Source organism: Pimephales promelas, chromosome 4 (assembly GCF_988280905.1).
Source record: "Pimephales promelas chromosome 4, fPimPro1.hap1.1, whole genome shotgun sequence".
Taxonomy (NCBI): Eukaryota; Metazoa; Chordata; class Actinopteri; order Cypriniformes; family Leuciscidae; genus Pimephales; species Pimephales promelas.
The window spans coordinates 39,910,772-39,935,026 of NC_142772.1; the positions used below are offsets into that span (position 1 = coordinate 39,910,772).

General features: G+C 39.2%; 1 protein-coding gene across 2 annotated transcripts; it reads right to left on the reverse strand.

Moving 5' to 3' along the window:
• Positions 1 to 15,087: 15,087 nt before the first annotated feature.
• mvk (mevalonate kinase) lies at positions 15,088 to 24,151 on the reverse strand. Of its 2 annotated transcripts, none has more exons than XM_039659863.2 (10): positions 23,820 to 24,151; positions 22,747 to 22,894; positions 22,436 to 22,577; positions 21,815 to 21,970; positions 21,297 to 21,400; positions 21,171 to 21,216; positions 20,283 to 20,373; positions 18,707 to 18,826; positions 17,656 to 17,809; positions 15,088 to 15,414 (listed from the first exon to the last, which is right to left on the reverse strand). In XM_039659863.2, exons 1-10 carry the CDS (start codon positions 23,895 to 23,897, stop codon positions 15,263 to 15,265), a joined length of 1,191 nt encoding a protein of 396 aa, XP_039515797.2. In that variant the 5' UTR covers positions 23,898 to 24,151; the 3' UTR covers positions 15,088 to 15,262. The 2 variants fall into 2 exon arrangements, with proteins under 2 accessions (XP_039515797.2, XP_039515798.2); XM_039659864.2 differs by having other exon boundaries at positions 22,436 to 22,574; positions 23,820 to 24,149.
• Positions 24,152 to 24,255: the final 104 nt, after the last annotated feature.

The following is a 24,255-nucleotide window of genomic DNA, read 5'->3' on the forward strand; positions in this document are numbered from 1 at the left end:
CACAGATATTATTCTGTTTCACGGCTTCCTTTTCATCAAAACACTAAACTGAAGCAGTTGTCCTACTGAGAGCAGAGGCAGCATACTGAAATGCCCCTTGAGTAACTTTTTGCTTTGAATAAGTGCCTTATTCAGAGAGCAAAGAGAATCAACAACACTTTGCTGATCATTCTTCATTGCCTACCAAAGAGTTAACATGAAAGAGACTAATATCGTGACCTTCCCTTCAACATTACTGAGACCTTATACACATTCTACTGCATAAATGCACCACTAAAACATTCTGAATCTGAGCTCTGACACATGAAAGTAATAGTTCACCCATAAAATTTAATTCTGTCATCATTTACATTTACTCACACTGATATCATTCGAAAACCTATTTGACTTTCTTTCTTAAATGCAACAAAAAAGACGACATTTTAAGGAATGTTCTCTTTTTCATTTAATGAAAGCATATACGTAGTCTCAAGGCTATAAGAAACAAAAAGAAAAGCATCATAAAAGTAGATAATTCAACTTATGTGCAGAGTGAAATCTCGAGGCCAACAGAGAAGGAAATGAATAATTGAATAAAGTTGTTATCTTTGTTCGTTTTTTTTTGTTTGTTTGTTTTTTTGCAGTCAAAAAGTATTCTTGTGCTGCGTTCATGTGCTATGGCAATTATGGTAAATACCAAAAGCCGACGTGGAAATGCACATGAACACCCCCTTATGTGGTATTTTCCACTGGGCAACTCGTAGAATATTTTGATGGACGAGTTTCCGAGATGAGATAACCTTTGAACTTTCCAAAAAGATGGAGAGCACCGCAAGAGTCGTGAGTGGTAAAAATATATATGATCTAGAAAATATACAGCATATTATTTACCTTTTGAGTTTTGATAAATCATTTTCTTGCTGTTGCAGATGACTTAAGCAATCTAAAATAGTTTTAGCTAAAGAACATGTGTGGATCTCCATCTTTTTACCACATTACGACAACAAAAGCACTTGAACGCAACACACTGGTAAATACCAGTTCGCAAGTGGAAAATATCCTATTTTTCATAGCACGTGAACGCAGCATCATTACTTGGTAAACATAAGATTGAGCCACTGAAGTCACTCGGACTATTTTAACAATGTCTTTCATAACTTTTGGGACGGCCAGTTTCGAACCCTTAAGAAACGGAGTGATCCAGCTCTCAGATTTAATCAAAAATATCTTTATTTGTGTTCCAAAGATGAACAATAGTCTTACGGGGTTGGAACAACATGAGGGTGAATACTGACAGAATTTTCATTTTGGGGTAAACTAACCCTTTAAACACCATAACTGGAGAGCACTGTTCTCTAAAAGTCCCCTAGCACTGGTTTACTATCAACTCAGGGTGTGTGTGTGTGTGTGTGTGAGATTACTCTGACTGAAGGCCTCTTGGGAATAATGCTGACTGAAAGCTAAAGGAGCAGTGGCGCTCTGGTTTGACACATATACTCTTTGACATCTTACAAGGATAGTGGTCTAAGCCACTGCCTGAGTGAAAATCAAGAGCTCACTGACAATGACAGCAGGAACTGTGGCAGACCGATTAAACATATGTAGTCCTGAATAATCTTATTTTATTTATATGCCTTTGGAATAAACTGAGGTCAACAGATTAGTCTATGATGTTTAAACCCGATACTCTGTTTGAGGCCTGAGAAGCCCCAAAGCTTTTTAATAGTTTAATAGACATAATTCCCACTGAAGGTCCAAGGTTACTCCAAATCTTATAAGAACTAATTATGAACAAATATTTTAAAAGAAAAATCACAATGATCTTATAAATGTATCCAGTTTTATTCTAACACTAACCTGATATGAAATAATTGAACCCGACAGCCAGTGACAATGATGAGAGTTCAACGTTTGATGGGATCTTGAGTGATGTGTGCCATTCAAATCCACCAGTCAGTGGGGGAGACAGAGAGAAAGAAGAAGACAGAGAGAGAGAGAGAGAGAGAGAGAGATAAAAAAAGAGGAGAGGGACCTCAAGACCTTGAAGGAGATGTCAGTTGAGGGCTTGAGTCGATCTTGCGCCTGGCTGAATAGCGGTCAGCCCCTCTGCACGCTTCTCTTCCCTGAAAGCATGACATTGCCAAAGGGGGAAAAACACCATTTTATCATTCTGTGCCATTCACACCCTCTCTTTCCCTGTCAAACATGCCATATGTCCCCATCTCAGGGTGTCCTGCCGGCTTATCGAGTGTGACAGGGCCATTCTCACACTGCTCCCAATCACACTCTGTCTCCGGCGGGTAGAATCCTGCTCTGGCGGCGCAGTGCATTGATGGACTGTCAGGGAGAGGGCAGTGACTTCCACAGGGTCGCACCCCAGATAGCCATGAGTCCAAAGAAGACAGAGGACGCAATAGACGAGAGCAAGTTGTGCCTGAGAGTAAAGGTGAAGCTGTGATGATCACTTGGCGCAAAGAGCAGACTCTTCATTTGAAGTGAATTACACCAAACGGTTACAGTGAGACAGACCCTGCATGCCAATTCACATAGTGTGCATCCTAAACACTATTATTGTGACATTATCATTTTAAAATGAGTTTGTCCCAAATCGCAGTACACCTAAAATAGTACTCCAAAGGTACCTGAATATACTTTCCCCCATGCATCTGAGCATAGTTTTTCAGCAAATATTGCTTACAACAGCTGACATGCTTTGATGAGATAAATGTATGCAGCACAGCAATTTTTACTGCTGTAAGCAATATTAATTTATTAGGCAATGCCTTTAGCTAGATGCTAACGCATACATGTAAATGCAGACATTGAAGGAGAACTCCGGCGAACAATGAACCTTTGGTCTAATAAAACATCGGTACCTAGTCAATCGTTCTCTGAGATTTGTTTTCATGATAATCGAATGTAAAGAGTTTTATCTCTAAAAACTGTTTAGCGTATAATGCTAGTAATGGGGGCATTGACTAAGTAAAAGGAAATCGCTAGTTTATACCACTAACAAGGCTCAAAATAGCCCCACACTAACACAGTAACATAATGAGGGTCCATACATGCAAAACGAAGCATTGAGAACTTTGTAAGTGTACAGACCGTTTAATAAGAAGATACTTTATGAAGACAGTAGACTTCGTGTATACAGACAGGGGCCATCTTAGGAAATAGTCTCGATAAGTCAAACCACGAACGTCACTTTGTTATATAGTGTCAGTTTTGTCTGTTTTTGTGACTAATGTTTCTTTTGTATAGCCATAAAGTATAAAAGCCAATCTAAATTCTCAGTATAGCATTGGACTCTACGATCGGCGGAAGTAATCCAGCACCCTTAAGGCCCGTGCACACCGGGACGAATATCAGCGTGCGTTGTTCGTCAGCGTTTTTCAATGCGTTTTTTTGTGTTCACACCCAAGCGATTGTGTTTTACTGTAACTTCAGAAGCTTCAAACACGTGAGCAAAAGCGCCAATCTCTCATTGGTCGGATAGTTTTGGACGCAGTGCATCAAACAAAAAAAACGAACCCGAGGTGTTTTTTTTTTAAATGACGCTTTTACGCGTCGGTGTGAACACCTTTGTTTAGTCACGAGTAGGGTTGGGTATCGTTTGAATTTGAACGATTCTGATTCCGATTCCGATTCCGATTCCTTGTTTCGATTCCGGTTCCTAACGATTCTCGATTTCGATTCTTTTAAGAGGCAGGGTCAAAAAAGTTTAGCTAACCTTGCTAACCAACGGTCTTTCTGAAGGAAATACTCCTTCTGTCACAAATACTTGTCACAAATGCATTTTGCATTTTGCCGAGATTTCGTTAATTTTTAGAAAAGTGAAGCCACACTTTGGACCGCCGACATAAGCTACTCATGTTCGACTCGCGCGGTTATGCCAACACTTCCGGTAGACGCTTCTTCATTGGTGTTGTTCAGCGGTTTCTTCTTCCGCTCGGCGGACTGTGAATATCGAAACTAGGAATTGAAATTTTAACTTTTGAACGATTCCGGGAAAAACGAAAAGTTAGTCCCGGTTCCAATCGATACTCGATTCTCGATACCCAACCCTAGTCACGAGGCGCTAAATGTCGGCGAATAACGCGCGCGAAATTCATCCCGGTGTGAACAGGCCTTTAGACCTTCACGAGAAATACCGCCGTGCATTGAGCCCATTTCAAAAGTGTCCAGTAATAAGAGTTCTATCAAGATAAAGTGAGTATTTTTCAGCTGATTATGTGACCTGAAAGACCAAACTGAGCAAGGTTCACAATTTTGAACCTATTTGTTAAAAATCTTATGGATTTCTGGTTTTAAAGTGTAAAAAAGACGGCGGCGCTCCCGTAAGAGTCTGTATTGTGCTGTGTTAGGTTTCAGTTCTTGTGCGACTGCGTGTCACTTTTATTGTAACACGTTGCTTCAAGAAACATTCTTAAATCCACTTGAAATCTCCGTGGAACAATTTTTCTCATTACAGATTATCACTGTCATGTCACAGCACCTTTCCTCCTGACAGCAACTGAAGTCCAAGGTGACTCAGAGCATTTAACACCTCAAGCATTAATATAGATGAATGCATCCAACGGTGAACCGGTCAAACGGCCGCTGGGGAGACAGAGGCAATACTGCTCACCTGGTACGCATGGCGGATGCCAGGTTACGGCTTCGTTTTCCCGCTCATTAGACCATTCCCGTACCTTCTGTTTCATGCCGATCCATGCCGGGCATTGGGAGAGGTCACTCGTCTTAAGTAGGCTATTTGACGGCGAAATGAGCCTCACATATATGCAGATGACGGTGCCTCCTGATGACTAATGTGTGCTGATTGCTCAACAGCACTTGAACTCTGGGAAACAGCGCAGCACACGGCGAGCTGTGCAGATGCCTCGATGCTCAACAAGTGAGTAATCAAGAGAAAAGAGGACAAGAAATTAGAGACATTCCTCTGCTGATGATGTGCACGGAGGCAGAAATCAGGAGCCGAGAAAGAGAGAGCGAGAGGGGGACTTAAATTACCTGTAACTAGCATCTCAAATGCAAGCCAATGCAAAACCTAAAGTCTCTTCGTCCTTATTTCACAGAGCTTTTCCCTCTTAAAATATATCTGTAAAATGATTGCTAATCTATGCAAAAAAGCAATCAGCAGCTCATGCATAATGCATGAGCACGAGAGACCAATTTTAAAACGCTTTCAGATTATTAGATATTATCAGGAATTCAGCAGATGAAATCTGAACACTCCTACCTGCACAGCTCTAATTACAGCAGCCGAGTGGGCAGACAGGAAGGCGAAGCACTGGCAGCACGGTCAGGGCCCACCGCAGGTCATTTGCACACATAATTTAAAGCCAAGGTGACCGCAGGACAAATCCAAGCTCCAGGTCCGAGTCCTAATAGATGGGGAATGAAACCACAGAATTAGCATGTATTTGTCCACGGGTGAAACTGAGCTGGAGATGAAATGGTTCAATCACTCTAAGTATCATGGATGATTTCTCATACATCAAGATGGTGTGTCTTCAATCTTAATTTATTCAAATGCAGTTCAAATCGGTTGATCTGCGTGAGATGGGATTGGACTTGGCACGGATGCTGCTTGTTTCAATTTTTATTTAAATGCGCCCCAGAAATCAGAGCGGGATGTTATATTCTCCATTAAGCGCCAAAGCAATTGCATTTGCATTGGATTAAATTACGCTTATCTCTGCAGACAGAGGATGCTGTCTTATCAAATGAACATCTGCATTTTAAAAGGAGAGAGAGAATTGAGCTCAATGTGGGATGACGGAATTAACTAAACTCTAATTAATTTCCGACATGCGGCCGTGTCCGGTCCATCCACAAAGGCCGCATTTAGACACCTGAAAATCCACCGTGCAATCAGCTGTCATTCACAGTGAAGATATGAAAGCTCAGGAAATTCGCTTTGACATTGCAATGAGTAGGCTATGAGTTATTGCATATTAGGCCAATGAGGATAAAAGCAGGACCCTCAAACACTGTTCCTTTTATCAACGCAAAGGTATAAGGAATAATAAAGGTTTAAGGAATTAATGTGTTGATGTATAAAGAAAGCAACCACATAATTCAGTAATGTTCATTATAAACGAACCTTCATTCAATACTTGGATTAACTGAAAAATATAACAAATAAAATTATTGCCCGTCCACCTTTTCCTGGTTCCAAAAGTGTTTTTCCCATTCATGTTTCCCATATACGGATTTTTAAAAATGAAATCACAACATTACAAACTTTGATTTTGTGCAAAAAAACGTAGTTGAAAATTTGCCAAAAAGACAAAGGAACACGACTGTGTACTTCAAGGTGCATTGTGAAAGATTTATGTGAAACACTGTTGAAAGTGGACCGGACTGAGTATCATAACACGCCAATCAGCAGAAAGCGCTGTATACACTCATGATGGGGGTGGAGAGAGAGTGAGCAAAAATGGGGGGATTTGAAAAAAGACTGTAGAAAGAGAGATGGCTGAGAGACATTACAAATGAGAAAAGGTCAGAGGAATATCACTGCAAAAAAAAAAAAAAAAAAAAAAGAGTTATGATCAGGCTTGAGCTTTAGGAGCCAAGCGGGAAGGCCTGAAAAAAGACCCGTTGAGAAGCATTGAAAGCGACATAGTTGAGTTAAAAATGACAGAAATAAATTACTATGGATTTAAAGATGTTGATTGGGTATATATACACTTATGTATACTAACTATACCCAAGAATTCAGTGATTCGAGTTCTTTTGGTGCATTTGTCTGACTGGTGCATATTTCTTAGCAGAATCATCAGAAATGTTTTTACTTGGAATTCCACTTTTAAATAGGATTATTATTAAAATAAGTTGAAATAATGTGGACAAATGGCTTCAACGAAAACCTTGTGGCTTACAATAGCTCTGCCTTAGAGGTTTAGAAGCTATTGTTAAAAATCAATTCCCCAACAGAGAAAAAGAATGGGACATTTATTTCCAGAAACTGAGTTCTTGTATTCCGCACAGAGTTGCTGCCTTTGTAAAGTGTCCCGATCAGTCGGATATAAAGTTTCATTCCACCTAGTATGCTGTTTTGCAGGACAGCTCACTAGTTTTTGAAACAGGGCTTCATGTTTTGTGAACGTTTTTTACTCTGTCTGTGTGTGTGTGCCTTGCCTACTTAACTATATTTTGGGGACCAAGTTTGTACCCAGAAGAGATCAAAACCTGACAAAATCTCCCAAAACCTAATTTTAGGGACGTCCTCATTTCTGAAACTGGTATAAAAATTAACTAAATATAGTAATTAAAGTTTTATTTAAAATGTAAAAATGCAGAATGTTTTGTGTGATGGGTAGGTTTAGGTGTATGGTATAAGTGGATAGAATACAGTTTGTACAGTATAAAAACCATTGTGTGTGTATGGAATGTCCCCATTTTGATAGCTGTGTGTGTGTGTGTGTGTGTGTGTGTGTGTGTGTGTGTGTGTCCAATAAACCCTACATTATGGGGACAATGCTCCCCCAAAGATGGCAATATCTCAAATCCTTGTCCCTGTGGGGACATTTTGTGGTACCCATGAAAAAAAACTTTAATTATTTTTTTTTATCATCCTAAAGGCCATTGCACACTAAGTCCGAAATTCATGTCCGAAACTTCCATACGTTAAAAAAATAAATACGACCTCACGTTAAGTCAATCACGCTAGCACACTGCCACAAACAAAAATCGAATCGGGTTCGATTTTCTGCGTTTTTTGCATCTGTAGCAAGCAGTTTAAATGGTGTTTGAATGGCGTTTTGAAAATTCAGAGCCACCGAATCACGAACACGAAAAAACGCATACATTTTCCTGTGATGATGGGTAGGTTTGGGTGATAGGTTTAGTGTAAGGGACATATTATTTGTACAGTCAAGTGATTATGGATATGGAAAGTCCCCATAAAACACGAAAACATGTGTGCTTGCGCGCTGTGTGTGTGTGTGTGTTTTGAGCAGGTAAAGGTGCCCTTCCCCGACACCCTCTACTCAGAACTGCTTCGATTTGCTCTGAGAGATTTTCTGAGGAGTCTGACAGGCTTCATGCTCTGAGCGTTAGCCAAGCAGAGATGAGCACTGCTACAAAAATCAATGAAGCTCTTCAAAACCTACAGCACAACAAAAGCATTACTCTGCAATTAGATCTGTAGACTTGGGCACCTAAACACTACACTTAGTACAGTTCAGATATTTAATATTGCAAAATCAATATGATACAGTAACACTGGCATAATAAAGAATGTTATGCTATTTCTCTGTTATAAATCCTTAGAAAAAAAGGACCATGGTGTGGGAGAGTCATATCATGGTATTCTCAAAGTACCATTTAACATGTAATAGGTTATGATGACACATCATATCTTTATAGACTTTTTAATGAAAAGTCTAAATTAGTTAAAGGGTTGTAAAAAGGTTCTCCAATCTTTAATATGAGGCTGTTTGATTACTGCTACTACAAGCAATACCGTGGAATTATTATGATTTAATAACATGGTACATTATTGTTTGTGAAATAAGAACTTCAAGAGCTATTAGCATACTACACAGAATCATTTATCACTGACCTGATATGCTTTCAGTGAGACCGTGAATAACAATGACATTGGATCAAAAGTGATCATTAATCAAGACAAGACCTTAAGCGAATTCATCAACCTGAAGTGTCTATAAGACGTTGCAGTCTTCAGTTCTCACGGATTCATCCCATCTATTCAAGTGCTCACCCAAGGACTTCTTTTCTCTCTCCTACGCACACAAATGCTTCAGCCTTTCGACATGTGCAGGTCTGTGCCAGATTCTTCTGCAGCCGACAGCCTTAATGGGGTCAGCTGACCTCTGCTCTCACTTCTCACCAGGGCCAGGCAGAAGGGGAATGCCTTTCTCCTCGCTGAAAGACACACAAACTCCCATACATACTCTCATTTTACACCACCTTGACCCTGACCCTTGCAGCATCTTCTCAAGACGAGCCGAGAAAAGAGCTCAGCTCAGTCACATAGCCAAAAGCTCTTGAAAAAGGTGAGAGGTCAGAGGAGGTCACAGGTAGGCAAGACGAAAGCCTTCTCATGAATTGGAATTGCACCATGCTTTACCCGTTAAATATCACTAGAGTCTCGATTTTGTTAAAGTTGCTACAGTAGGGTCAAAAATCAATAAGTCTAATGAGCTAGAGAGGAAAAGGAAAAATGGCAGGCAAGAATAAATGGTAAGGAAGTGGAATTACAGAACAGGAAAAAGGAAAACTGAAAAGGGCAGAAAAAGGAAAGAAAAGGAGGAGGAAAGGAGAGGGAAGTTACAAAACACGAAAAGGGGAATAGGAAAGAGAAAGAAAAAACTACAGAACAGGCAACATGGCATCTTGACTTTTGCGTAAACATACACGCCACTTTCAAGTCAAGTGGCATGTTATCTATACGCATTTTGAGCTATCCGCGTGTATGCGTATGTCAACACCGTTAAATGTCCGACTGATTCCGCCGTTAAATGTCCGAGCAAAACGAAGCAAAATGTAGATCTACATCTGGGGAGCGATTTTTTTTTTTCTAGGATGGTAGGGGAAGACTCATCAATGGTTTTAACCCCAGTGACGGGTAGGTTTAGGGACGGGGTTGAGGTAGGATTTATATATACAGTAATGTAACGTTAAGTCAACGGCGTTCATAAACATGCTGAAAAGCGATTATGCGTGTTGATAGCACGCCAAAAAATGGAAATACGAATTGGCGTGTCATACATATGCAATTTCGTGAGATCAGTCTGCAACAGGAACAGATGAAAAGGACAAGACAATGGAAATAGAAAGGAAAGAATCAGAGTAGAAAGAAAAAGAGAGGAAATGAGTGAGAAAAAAGAAAATGATAAAACATAAAAAGGAAAGGGGAAACAACATGACAGGAAAAAGGAGGAGAAGGAAAAGTAAAGTAAAGCGGAAAAGGAAATGGAAATAGAAAGGAAAGAATCAGAGTAGAAAGAAAAAGAGAGGAAATGAGTGAGGAAAAAGAAAATGATAAAACTTAAAAAGGAAAGGGGAAACGACATGACAGGAAAAAGGAGGAGAGGAAAAGTAAAGTAAAGCGGAAAGGTCAGATAAAGGAAAAGGAAATGGAAAGAGTTAAATAACAGGACAGGAAAAGGAAGAGGAAAAGTCATGGCAAAAAAGGGAAAATAAAGGAAAGGCAAAAATATCAGAAGGATAAAAAAGGAAAGAGGAAAAGGACAGATAACAGGAAAGAGAAAGACATAAATCAGAAAAGGAAGTGAATGTAAATGACAGCATAGGAAAAAAAGAAAAGGCAAGATGACAACAACAGGATAGATAACAGGAGAGCAAAGGACAATAAAGGAAAAGGTGATAAATGTTACTTTCCCCGTAAAAATGGCATCAAAGCCGCATCCTGTGGAGAAGATTAAAAAGTACCGACGCTCTCAGAGTTGGTCAGACGCTGATTTTTATCCGTGCGACTCTGACAAAAAGGACATGCTGCCAGTGTGCACTTCTGCTATGATCCGTTTACAAGAGCGTCACGCAGACAAACTTCATATCCATCACACACAGCGTCCCATCCCTGCAGAGGCCGAGGCCGCACAATGCTCACATGCCCAGAGAAAAGAGGAATAAAAACACATCATGTCTTCGCATTTACTCCCGTCACTCTTGAACTTTGGTTAAACGAACGCATGAAAGGGAAATCATTTCAGCTGACATTTCTTTATGCAGCGCAACATGGCGGAGACAAACAGAATAAAGCGGGTCTGGGTTGAGTCCTGAATCCTTGGTTTTATTATATTTCAATGGCTCTGTCGTTCCTCTCCATCCTTGACCCCTTTTCTGTTATCTGAAATAACGTCAGGCCATCCTTACAATCTATTCATCAGTGCAGAGAGAAGCTGCCGCTGACATTGATAAAAAATACCATCTGTGCCTCGCAGGGAGAAGAGACAGAGAGGTACAGCTCACCCCTCCTCCTCCTCATTGCTCTTCATCAATGCAATTTAAATTGAAGAGCTCAGTGGTAATTAAATTCAAGCTGGGGTTACGGCGGGGGCCGAAGACACGGATTTGACACAAGAGAGAGGACGCCACACAGAGGGTCAGGGTTCACCAAAGGCAGCCTCAGCCAGCCAGTTCCCATTCATTCATTCATACAACCTGTCTGCCTATGCCACACAAAAGCCTTCTGACATTTAAAGAAATGAATAAAAACAACAGAGCGAGCGAAATCAATTATTCCAGATTTTTCTTTTTTTTTTCTTCCCCTCCACAAACTGACCTTTTCTATCCAACATCCTCAGCCAGTTGTTTGTTGGACAGACTTCAAAACTGCCAATAGTGTTTAACTCATAGCCGGCCCTATCAAGGGCTCTCATGTCCGAGAGCAGGAGGGAAGGGAAGAGGAAAAGTCGATAACGATTTGGGGGATCCAATTTTGTGAAATTGTTTGTCAGCACAAACACGAGGCACATGACTAGCAGCAGGTCAGGGGGATTTGGGTGGCGTGGGCCGGTCCTGGGCCCCCCTCTTCTGGTTAAAGCCAGCTTTACTCATTCATCTGTTCCCCCTCGAAACGGCCGGTGTCGCCTTCTCCTCCCTCCGCTAATCCGGTTACTGCATTCACAGGCAGTACCATCTCTCTTTTCATTACAGCAGATCAAAGATTGAAAAGCGATTCCTCAATCTGTCTGAGGATGAGATCCAAATTGGATCGGGCTAAAGTGGATGTGGCAGCAGCGAGAAAATGGGAAAGGAAGATGATGCGACTCATTTTTACCCTTTAAAGCTGATGGCATCAGATAAAGCAATATTCAGAGTGTGTACGAATAGGTTGGTGGCCAGTTTTGGGGTAAATGCCACACGCCATGATTGACAAGAGGACAACGGCTCACTTCTGGGGTCTGAGGTCACTTCCTCGGAGCACTGCGGGTTTTCTGTTGAGTCACATTCTTAAACGTCAATGTACTCCAGAGGTGGAGTTAAAAAAAAGTGCGCTTCGCCTGAAAGGTTTAGGGTCGTTAAGATTTTCTCACCACGGCTGCATTCATTTGCTCACGAATACAGCATACGCAATAACAGTAATAGTATTGTTACAATTTAAAATAACTTTATACTGATAGATTGGTAGATTTTAAATGTTATTTTTATGTCATTTATTCTTGAGGCGGCAAAACAACATTTTCAGCAGCTTCAGTGTCAGAATTCATTTTAATAAGCTGATTTAAAGGGGAAATGAACTGGCTTTTTACATTTTATTATATTGTTGTCTGAGGTCAACTTAGGACGTTCGTTTGGTTTTTACATTCAAAAACATCAAAATGAATAAGTAATAGGCTATTTTCTACCCTAGATTTGGGCCTAGCTCAAAAACGCTCGGTTTTTATGGGCGTCTCGCACTGAAGACTTGGAAGTAAACGGGGTTGGGGGAAATTGTTTTGAAAACGTCCAATATTGTAAAATGGCAACCGAAATGATTCGCGCAAACATGTTCGACCCAGAGTCCACGTGTTGCACAATTCCTGCAGATCCAATATCTGTAAAATTTGATTTCTTAGTTCATCACCCCTATAAAGCTGAAGTCAATTCTTATCAATGTTGAAAACGGTTGTGCTCTGTAATGTTTTTGAGATACATACTTTTTTCAGGATTCAAAAACTGGATTAGTTAAAAATATACATTTTTGTAACATTATAAATGTCTTTACCGTCACTTAAAGATGAACTGAACTGAAATTTGAGAAAAGGTGATATAACAGATGTATTTTATTTATTCTCATTGGTACAATTTTTAAAATGGCAGAATTTGTTAAAAGGGATAAAATGGTACATTGAAAGTGTTGTTTTTGTTACACGGGCGCCGCCATGTTGGATTTTAACGTTCGACTACGTCACTGGCATGGTAAGCCACTCCGTTGCCTACCCGCACCAGCAGAACAGCCGTAGCTTGTAAACAGTCTGAGGGTCGCTGACATGGCTGAGGAAACAGATTTTTTTAGCGACACACTATTTAGAGATGTGTACTTTCGTCAATGAGTACATGAAACGTCTGACAATGCACGAAATGTTTTATTTACACAAGTTACAAGTTCAATGCATCACGTTAACGTTACTCGAATCCTTGATATTCGGGTGAGGGGGAAAAGATCCCTGATGTATAGTTCACTGTAAAGGATGGGATTCTCCTTCCTAAATGCACCCTCGCCCATAGAATGAACTGCCAGTACGCTGTTAATCTAAACAATCTGAGAAAAGTCTAACAAGTTAGCCCAGCCGTCGCCTATTCGTAAAATACCCTGCTACTTATGGGGCGGTCCAGCGTCTCAGCTCGGACATCCATTAGAGACAGCATAGCCTCCTTCAACACGTTTCTCTCACCGAACAGCATCCGAAATGAACGGTGCATGGTGATGCATTTTTCGCCGATCAATAAATGTCCATGTTGACCTCTCTGCAACAGATCGTCTCCGTGCAGTGTCCATGCTCCACAGCGCTCGCGCCCACAGTCACTTTCCCCCAAACGATCCTGTACTGCAAGTGAAGCCTGAAACTGATCGTCCTCCATGTGGTGGTAGTTAGACACTACCGGCCTGTCCCTCACGGGCTCAAATGCGTAATCCATGCCGTTAAAAGCGCTCATTTTCGTCTGTGTATACAGGACCTACAGCTGTTGTCTATGGCGTTCCGCGGGTCCTACCATGCCAGTGACGTCATCGTAACTGCCAGCGCTAACAAGCGCAATTTTGCGTTGCTTAAAAAAGCTATATTAATATATATTTTAAAAAAATGTTTAGTGTAATTTACTTTTAATTGTCATAAACAACACGTTTTCAACGTCGATATTTTTCAGTTCAGTTCATCTTTAAAGATCAATTTAATGAATCCTAACAACCATTCAAAAATTTGGGGGTCAGTAAGATTTTTTTTATAAGCAAAACACATCAAAATGATAACACTTTTTCAACAGGCATTAAAAGTCACTGTTCAAGCTCTTAAAGGGATAGTTCAACCAAGAATGTTGTCCAATGTTGTTTTTGATCCCTACTGATATGCATTATATGGACAAAAACAGAACTTTGTTTTCTGCACAAAACATAAATAGCCTATGACAAAACAAATATGCTAAAAATACAATTAAGACAAAAAACGAAGAAAATAACACCTGCCAAGAAAACCCACGCAACCCGCTAATTAGACTGTCTCGTCAATTCGTTGGGGCTCCTTACTTTTTCGTAATCAAATTAGACCAATCTACTTTTTATGTAACTGACTGAAAAGTTATGACCAGTCTCGAAGAAAAAAAAAACAGATGAATAACTTAAAACCAGCCTAAGCAGTTTTGCAACTGGCCTTGTTTTACGCTGCATCACTTTCCGAAACTCACCTGGATTAAGCTTGCTGACGGCTTCACATTTACAAAACTGGCAAAACTCACTTTCAAAGTCATCTCTGGCCTCCCTAGGTCTTCTCAAATTGACTTGTTCAAGCATAAGAGTCCTTCTGCCATTATAACACACGAAAATTTACCTTACTGTTTAAAAAAAAAAAAAAAAACCGGAGTCTGCACATGCGCATGACCATATACGTAGCAAATTCGATCGACGTCAGAACACCGGCCATCAGTTTACACGGTAACACGTTAATCTCAGTGCAAATCCATTTCCTTTTCTCTACCTTCAGGTCTTGCGTGCTGAAGATAGCCTTCTTTATCTGTTCCTTACAAAACACCACTAAAATTACACCCCTCTCCTGGGACTGTGGGGAAATGTGCTCCGCTCAAAGTGCAAAGCGTTTATTTCATCACTGCGCCTCACAGATCAGCGTGGTCTGCGTCTGGCCGACAGCCAAATGCATCCTTGCATTCACTACTTGGCTTCAAACCTATGCTTCAAACCCGTTACGGTGCAAAATATTCTGACAAAGAGCAAAGAACTGAAAGGTAATTACTTTGGGTTTAGAGACAGTAATACAACGGCTGTACTCAATCCAAAATGCTCCAAGCTGTGCTAGTTCGGGTCGGGAATGTGAGTCGTGTTGATAAACATTTTGGCAAAAGAGTCGACCGTCCTACATTTGCTAGGAATACATAGACAGGAAATAATATTTTTGTGCAACATAGCTTTTATTAAAAATATGATTGGAATTTATTAAATATTATTTTACATTAATTTCATTCCTATGTATTTAAAATATCTATTATTTGCATTCAAACACTGTCTAAAATCGACAATATTTAATCCATGCGTTACACTCTGCTGCCATCTAGTGGCATTGATGTGTGGAGAGTCTCAGTAGCTGTTGAGGATCTTCAGTGTGTCCTGACTGAGCACAGCAGATGAGTGCTGCTGTACCCCAGGCGCTCCAATACTGGTCTCCCAGCAGTCAAAGCCACAAGACTTTAACTCCTCAAAGGTGCTCTGAATCACTGATGCATCTGTCTCTGCAAGCAAAAAGGATAAAACACCCATTAACACAAAGACCTAAGACAAATTACTCCATTACTGTTATCAGCATTGGTAATAATATTAAAAAATGTTTCTTGAGCTCCAAATCATCATATTAGAATGGTTTCTGAAGGATCATCGTGTGACACTGAAGATTGGAATAATAATGCTGAAAATTCAGCATATATTAAAAAAGAAAACAGATTTTAAATTGTATTTTATGTATTTTTTAAATTGTATTTGATCAAATAAATGTAACCTTTGTGTACAATTATATTATATTATATAACAATGGAATTGAATTGGAACAATGGAATTACTGACAACCTGTTTCAAGGCAGTTTGGGAGACAATGAACAGCTATATAACACACTAAATGAAAAGTAATTCCCGAAAAGCATTATGGGGACGTTTAAATACTGCTGAGATAGCAAACAACTAGATTTAAAGGAGCAATAAGACACAAAACAGTTGTGAAAGAACAATCCTGTCTGCAAATCAAATAAAGAAAAGGATTTTACCTCAGAAGTCTCAATTCAGCCTTAACAAGGCATGCCTAGAAATGACAAAGTCACAAACTCAAGCTGCTAGGCTAACAACATCACAGCATAAACGTTGCCCGGGTTCTTCATGCATTGTGTCTCCTCTTTATTGGAGGCTGTTTTTGAGGGTTCTAAGATCCTGATTAAAATTCAATGCTTTAGTGGCTTCAGGCATAAACAAAGAGTGTGGCCCATTCTGACAGCTTCTGCGTCAAGTTGTTAGCTTTGTCAGACAAGAGTGACAAGCAAGATTTACCTCACAAATCACATTAAACAGTCACGCAGTCTGCGGGGTGCCACCCTCATGGAGACTTTTCAACAATACGCAGCAATCAGACTGAGTAACCACAGGAAGCATATAAAAAAATATACTCCATATGGTTCCATGAAGACATTTCATACGAAAACAATAATGATTGGTACAATTATAATAATTCAGGTGTCAGAATTGACAGAAGATTGTCTAGTTGTCAACACAACTGCATCACAAAGCCCTAGAAATATTGAGAGTATTACAAGTAACATGAGTAACCTGTAAAGTAATGCATTACTCTTCAATTTACTGCTAAATATTATTATAAATATTAGTCACTTTTCAAATGACTTTGTTTTCCCATTTATGGACTGACACCTCTCTTGCCCCCATGTTAAGAGAAATCAGAAGTACTGTAAGTGCAGAGGTGGTGTGTGCGCTGTGTAAACATCTTGGTTATTGTAGTTCTAGTCTAAATGTGAGCTGGCATTTACTCATCTCACTTGAACAAAAACAGATTCAGTATTCCTCAACAATGAAATGCAAACTCAGAATATTACACAAAACCTGCAATATCTAAATATGTTAGTTATTATACTTTATGTATTTAATCTCACTTTATTAACCAATGTCTTTGCTCCTGACTTTTGCTGACCAACCATACAAACAAGCTAAAAAAATGAATTTTTGGCAATTTGTTTTTTTTTTTTATTTAAAGGCCCACTGAAGTGCCATGGAACGAGCAGCTTTGTGTGATGCTAAGTTGGAAGTTAAGTTGGGACATATTGAATGGCTCCTCCCCCTTTTCAAATAGCCAATAGTTTAGTTTACCTCACAGATTTCAAGTTGTACTTGACAGCACATGGAAGCAAATCTGAGCGCTAATGATACGTTGGATTCAATAGTAAAGGATATTTCTCTGCCACTTCTCCTGCACCAACAGACTTAGCAGAATCGTCTACCGATGACGAGGATCAGTTTGAGCCAAGTAACGTTACGGGGCGGGACGCTTTAGATTCTAGATAGCATTTGATTGGACAGAAAATGTGTCGAGAAGCTGAAGTCCGCGGTGAGGTCATAAAAATCCGGAATCTTTTTTTTGGAACACACCAGCTAACAAATTCATACTAAAAGCCAAAAAATTAAATTTTGAGTAATGTAATAAAATTTAAGTAAGAGTGTTGAACTTTCTTCTCCTGCAATCCAGAATGGCAGCACAGCTGAAAGGTTTGTTTGAGTAACACTACCTAATTATTGTATTTGTAAGTGACAAAATTAGTTACCTTTTTAGGGAGAAACACAATATTGTAATCCATTACTTTTAAAAGTAACTTCCCCCAACACTGAGCCCTAGCAACCACTTATAACATTCTAGCATAACGGCATTGATTTTTGAGGAACAAGAACCAAAATCTTTGGTATTCTGGTGTGTATATTGGTACCTGGTCGTAGGAGAGTGATTCCACAGCCTCCTCCTCCTGCCCCCGTCAGTTTGCTGTGCAGCCCTCTGGCCAAAGTGACCCTACACAGTGTGTCCAAAGATGAGTGACCCACACCCATCACATTCAGATGGTGCTGGTTTATATCAATCAGCTCCTGATGACAAATGACACAGAGAAAAGTCTAAAAAGGATCAATAAAACCCATCCATCCAGCCATCAGGGCTTTCTTCAAATAGAAATATTGATCATTTCTTTGGTCTTTTGCCACTTTTTATTGAAAGGAAATTTGAGGGAGGACAAGAAATTCTGAGCAGAAAACAGAAAAACAGGATGATTCAAACTTGCGTCGCTCTTCTGCCCAACACAAATCAATGTGTAATGTGCAAACTCCTTGGCCATGTGTCCAACAACAACTCTTGTATAACGTTATACTGGTTGTTCACTACACAACATTTTATGTTTGTTGCATATGTGATAGATATTGATATATGACCCTAGAGACATCTTGGGTTAAAAAAAAGGGCAGACATCAACTTTCATTTATGTCAGACTAGCGTCTACCGGAAGTGTTGGCATAACCACGCGAGTCGAACACGAGTACCTTACGTCGGCGATCCAAAGTGTGGCTTCACTTTTCTAAAAATAACGAAATCTCGGCAAAATGCAAAATTTGTGACAAAAGGAGTATTTTTACAGAAGGAGTATTTCCTTCAGAAAGGCCGTTGGTTAGCAAGGTTAGCTAAACTTTTTTGACCCTGCCTCTTAAAAGAATCGGAATCGAGAATCGTTAGGAACCGGAATCGAAACAAGGAATCGCAATCGGAATCAGAATCGTTCAAATTCAAACGATACCCAACCCTACTTTTGAACTTACCAATCCAAAAAGTTAACTGTTGTAAATAACAAAAGCAACTGCTGATTCCATGAAAGAAATCTTTACAATTTCCCAAATTTGTCTCAGACAGGAAAAATGTGGTAAAAACTGAAAAAAGTGTCTGGCACAAATAATAAAATGTATCTTGTTTATGAAGAAAAAGCTGTGTGATTGTACCTCCAGTATGTTGTAGTGCTCAGCTGATGGTCCGTGTGTGGCCATCTCTGTGAGAGTCTGTTCACAGGTGCAGGACACCGCGCTGACGGACTCCAGAACTGGCTTCATTACAGAGGAAAACTGCAAGACAACACAGTGCAGAGTACTAAAAGGACAGATAAGTGCTGTACAAACACAACTGAGAGAACAACATTATTCATCAAGAAAAATCAGTTAAAGATTATTATAATTGTCAATCCTTAAGTCAAACAGAATATTACCATACAACTGCAAATCAAACTCTTGCCATTTGGAAATAACAGTCCAATGTACAGTCAAACCAAAAAAAAAAAAAAATTCAGACACCTTCAACATTTCTCACATTATCACAGTTTAGTCGCTATAGTTTAGAATATGCTAATAAAATATGACAAGAACTCAAGAGTTATCAAATCAGTTGGTATTTCAATTGGTTTTGGCCATCCTTCTGTTAGACTGTCTCACAATTAAATTAGGTTGAATAGCTGTTAGCTGTTAAAGTACAAAATTAGATAATACCAATTTAGGTCAACCAATTACCAAGCAATGCTTAATTTTGTTCAGTCGGTGGTGTAAAAAGGTCACATTAGCAATTCAAGCAAAAAATAAAAGCAAAACATGGTCAGGTCAAACTGTCGGAATAATGTTTGGTCCCAATTTTTTTTTTAGAAATTTAACTGGTAGTCCACTGTATGAATAATTTTTTGGTATTAAATAATTTTTTGGTATAATACGTCATATTTTAGTTTATTTTGCTATGAACTAGTGTCTTGCACCCACTAGTAAAAATTCTATTTAAAAAATGTTATCTGGTATCTGAATAATTTTTGGTTTGACTGTCCTATGTCGTTGACATTCTCTGATAACTGATGCCATTAGTTTACCAATGAAATTGGCTGCAGGTTAGGGTTTGCACTTAACTGGTTTGGGGTTAAAAATATCATGCACTTTTGCCAGCTGCCATTGAATTGGCAGACACAGATGAATAATAGTGTATGCTACCTAGGACGCTGGAGTGTGAAGTACTGGCTGGCGCACACAAAAAAAAAAAAAAAAAAAATCAATGGCATCTGCTCTTAGGTGCTCTAACAAGTGTGAAGTTGAAGCATGGTGTACTGCCATTGTGCTCAATTGAAATAAATCAGATACTCAACAGATCGAATGAGGAATTCAACTTTGAAACAAATTCTAAAGGAGGGTGGAAATGGCTGAGTAAAACTAAATTGGGCTTGTTCACAGCTTTTTTCTTTGACTAATAATGTAACAAAAGTGTAGAATGACCCCTTTCAAGTCTGTCCTGACTCTTTACTCTTTTCCACCCCAATAATACCGGAATTCCACTTGGCCAATCGGGATGTGCCAGCAGTGAGGCTACCTGCTGCCGTTGTCAGGGTAACAGAGCACAGGAGCGTTGGCAGAGTGTTTCATTTGGAGCTCTTCTAAAAGGCACTCAGCGCTGGGCCCCTGGAGTGTTCCTCCCTCACACAACACCAGCCATTATGCTAATTGAAGGGCACAGGAATAAAAATATGGAAGAGGGTGGGGAGCCATTTACTACCTTGTTAATTTTGTCCTTCACTCCAGAGACAAGCACTTTGGTGCTCCGTGGTACTTTGGTGTTAGTGAGAAGGATCCTCAGAATGGGGACCCTGGGGATACAATGAACCCAATAACACACTTAGAAAAATATGTTGGTTTTGTAATTTCACTGAGATAACTTTTTATATACACTGCCTGGAAAAAAAAGTCGCTATTTGGAGTAGAATAGGCTAAAACTTGTATATCTTGACCAAAAAATGACGCACCTCTTGATGGAAACATCACCACAACATTTATTTCCATCAAGAGGTGCACATTTTTGGTCAAGATCTTGTACTGACAGAGTCCAGCACTCTGTAAAGTCTCCTCCAGCACATCCCAAAGACCTTCAACGGATTCAAGGTACGGACTCAGAGGTGCCAATTCAACTCCCTCCCCACCATTTCACAATTTGCATCTTACAAGGTTGTTTAAGAAAATAAACCTACACACTTCATCAATCAGGGTTAACAAATTGATGCCAAACATATAGACCATTTTGGAAGATGTAAACAACACTGGTCCAGAAGCACTTCCTGTTTCAGTTTTTTAACACTACATAAAAGCTGGGACAAAATACAACCAACAGAACATATAAAACTGAATCAAAAAGTTAAACAAACATCTTTACGTGTGAAATAAAGAAAACAGTTACAAACGGAAACAGGAAGTGTTTCTGGACCAGTGTTGTTTACATCTTGCAAAATGGTCTATAACATGCTAGAATCACAATAATAACTGCAATAATGATCCAGTCATAGACTCTTAAGTATTTGTCTATTTATATCCAAACAGTGACCAGGCAGTGTACTTTACTGATTGGAACAGTAACTTAAAAAATATATTGTGAAAACAGTTCAAATTTTACCAGCTCAGTGGAGTTATATTCCCAGCATGGTATCTTAAAAAGCCACCTATTATAGAAAGCATAAAGTGATATATTACAATACATCAAATGAAGAAGCATTATGGATGCATAAGACGGCAGTCATACCCCACGTGCTCACAGCATTATCCACCCCTGAAGGGTTACCATGGATGATCTTCTCGCCCATGAACGCCCACCTGTTAATCAGCTCCATCTTATCTTTACACCAACTACAACACAAACAGAACATTTTCACAACTAATATTAAAATTAATATTAAAAATAGGAGGAGGGCAGGAATAATGGCAACTAAATGTGAATGAACATGACCAGAAGAGCAATTCTAAATTTGACCCCTTTTTATCCTATATTTCAAACCACACATTTTCAAAAACCTGGATGGATTTTTGAAAGGACTTTAATATCTCTGCTCTGCTCCTTGATTGCTTAATTCATCATGTGATTTTAGATGATCAGATGTGTCTATTAAAAGGGTGTAGCCTTATCACTAACAATCTGGTCTGGTAACCAAAAGATTGCAGGTTGTTTAAGGGAGACTCTAACTGTAAAAAAGTAAATGAAACAATCCTTAAATACATTACCTACATATAAAAGCCCCATACTGCATTGTGATGAAGTGTTACCTGGCTGACTCCTGCTGTGGCGTAAGAGGAGACGATATGGTGCCTCGGGCAGACAGCAGAGCGGCAGACAGACAAACATTATAGGCGGCACTGGAGCCTAAACCAGCTCCTGTGGGCAACTCTGACCACACAGACACTGTGATACTGGCCAGAGCTCTGATAAAAACACAGCAAATGTCAAAAGCCCAAGTTACAACAATGTCCATATGAAGGTTTCAAATACAGTGCCCCTATTTTGCCATTTTAAAGTTTACTAATTTTGTTTTGGAGGTCTCCAACAAATAGGTTTACATGCATCCAAGTTCAAAAAACACTTTAATTTCATCATAATATACAATTATAGCTCCACCACTGGAGCTATTATAATACAATTATATTATAATTTTATAATACCTCCTCTGGAGCTATTATAATACAATTATAGCTCCACCTCACTCTCTGCCTGAGCTACAACTACAGTGTTTGAGGACGGGTTAAAGTTGATATTGTTCACAGGTAGCCAATGCAGACCATAGTTGAGTTATAGAATCAGAATCAGATTTATTCGCCATGTGTGTGCAAACACACAAGGTTCATACTAATTTTTTAATAGGGCACTTGATAGTTGAACGGTGTTCTTACTCTGAAAAAACACTCAGGTACATGTAGAGGAAAGCCAAGACTGCCATGCTTCTTGTGTCTGTGGAATCATCTGAAATGCCTGTGAATTCACGTAGTCTCTTCAAAAGATCTGCGTCAAGTTCCTTCAGGTCACCCTGCTCTGCTGATACAATGAACAGTCAAAGAAACACAGGCCAGAGATGATTGCTTTCCGACACTGCTTTATTACAACTTCAATGAATATACAGGGGTAAATAATGAAAGAGTTTTCATTTTTGGGTGAACTATGCTTTTATTTAAAAAAATAATAATAATAATTTATCTTCTCTCACCTTTACACCCAGCCAGAAGAGGCTGCAGTGCTGTTATTTCCCAGGCCAAAAAAGTATCAATGTTGGGGAGGTTAATGCGCACTTCACCGGATGCTGTGGACTGCAGCCGCAGGTATGTGCGCAAATTCAAGCTCACAGCCAAAGCAACCTGTTTAAAATCAATACAGAACAGAAGAGGGAATTTAAAGGGATAGTAAAAATGAAAATAAATAAATAAATAAATAAAAGTTAAACATAAATAAGGTATTCTGAAGAATTTTGGTAACCAGACAGTTGATGGTAGCCATTGACTTCCATAGTAGGAAAAAAAAACCTTTGGAAATCAATGGCTACCATCAATTGTATGGTTATCAACATTCTTCAAAATATCTTCTCTTGTGTTCAACAAAAGAAAGAAATTCAATACAGGTTTGGAACAACTTGAGGGTGAGTAAGTGATGACAAATTTTACAATTTAAGGTGAACTATCCCTTTGATTTCAGTTTTCCAAAAGTACATTGGATATAATTAACCATAATTAACTAACTAACTATCTCATCTACTGTGACTATGAACATTATTAACCCTAAAATCAATACTGAAACAGTTGTTATTAAATACCTTCTAAATAAATACCTATTGGTAAAAAACTAAATAAATAAAATCAATAAAAAAAAACATGTCAGTAGCTGATACTCTCTACATAACATTAATGCTACAGATTAGAGCCAACTGACACCTTAGCACATCGTGTTAAAGGAATATATCAAACTTTAAGTTAGCATGCTATTTCATCTGTAATACCAACATTGTATGTTGTATTTTTAGTGATTTTTAATCAAAATGGAATAACTATAAGTAATAAAACTATACTACATAAAAATGACATATTACACATATAAAAGTATTCACACAAATGGAACAAATGGACTACTGAAAATGATTTTCAGGGCCATAAAATATCAGCTTTTTTTATACTAAACGAAATATCCTTTAAAACTATGATTTTTCTAAAACACGACTTTAGGGAAGGAAAAGTGCAAACTCGTCAATTAAAAGACGTCAGTGTTGGGGTCACTGATTTAAACACCCACCTTTCCGTGCACGACAGAATGCTCGCCGTGGAGAATCACTTTCCCTGGTGCTGAAACCAAGAACTCTCTTGTTTGCATCCTGATTTTTAGAGCTTGGTTAAACTCCTAAAGATATTTCCCAGAAAATGTTTCAGTATAGGCTGACCGAAGCAATAAAATTTTCCTAAAATCTCATATTTGTGATCATCCACCGAGTTTAATACAGCGCACTATACTACTTGTAGCAGACAATAATAACAGTTTAGCTAATATAATCGAGAAATCCTGAAGTAAAGTGTCATACACTGTAACGCATCGCTTCGGCTTGTCCATTGCCATACACGTGAACCTTCGCTGTAGTCTGACCCAATCAGGATTGAGCTCTCACATCGCTGACTCTAAACCCGCCTATCAGGATGAAGCTCTCACAGTCACCAACTCTCAAAACACCAATCGT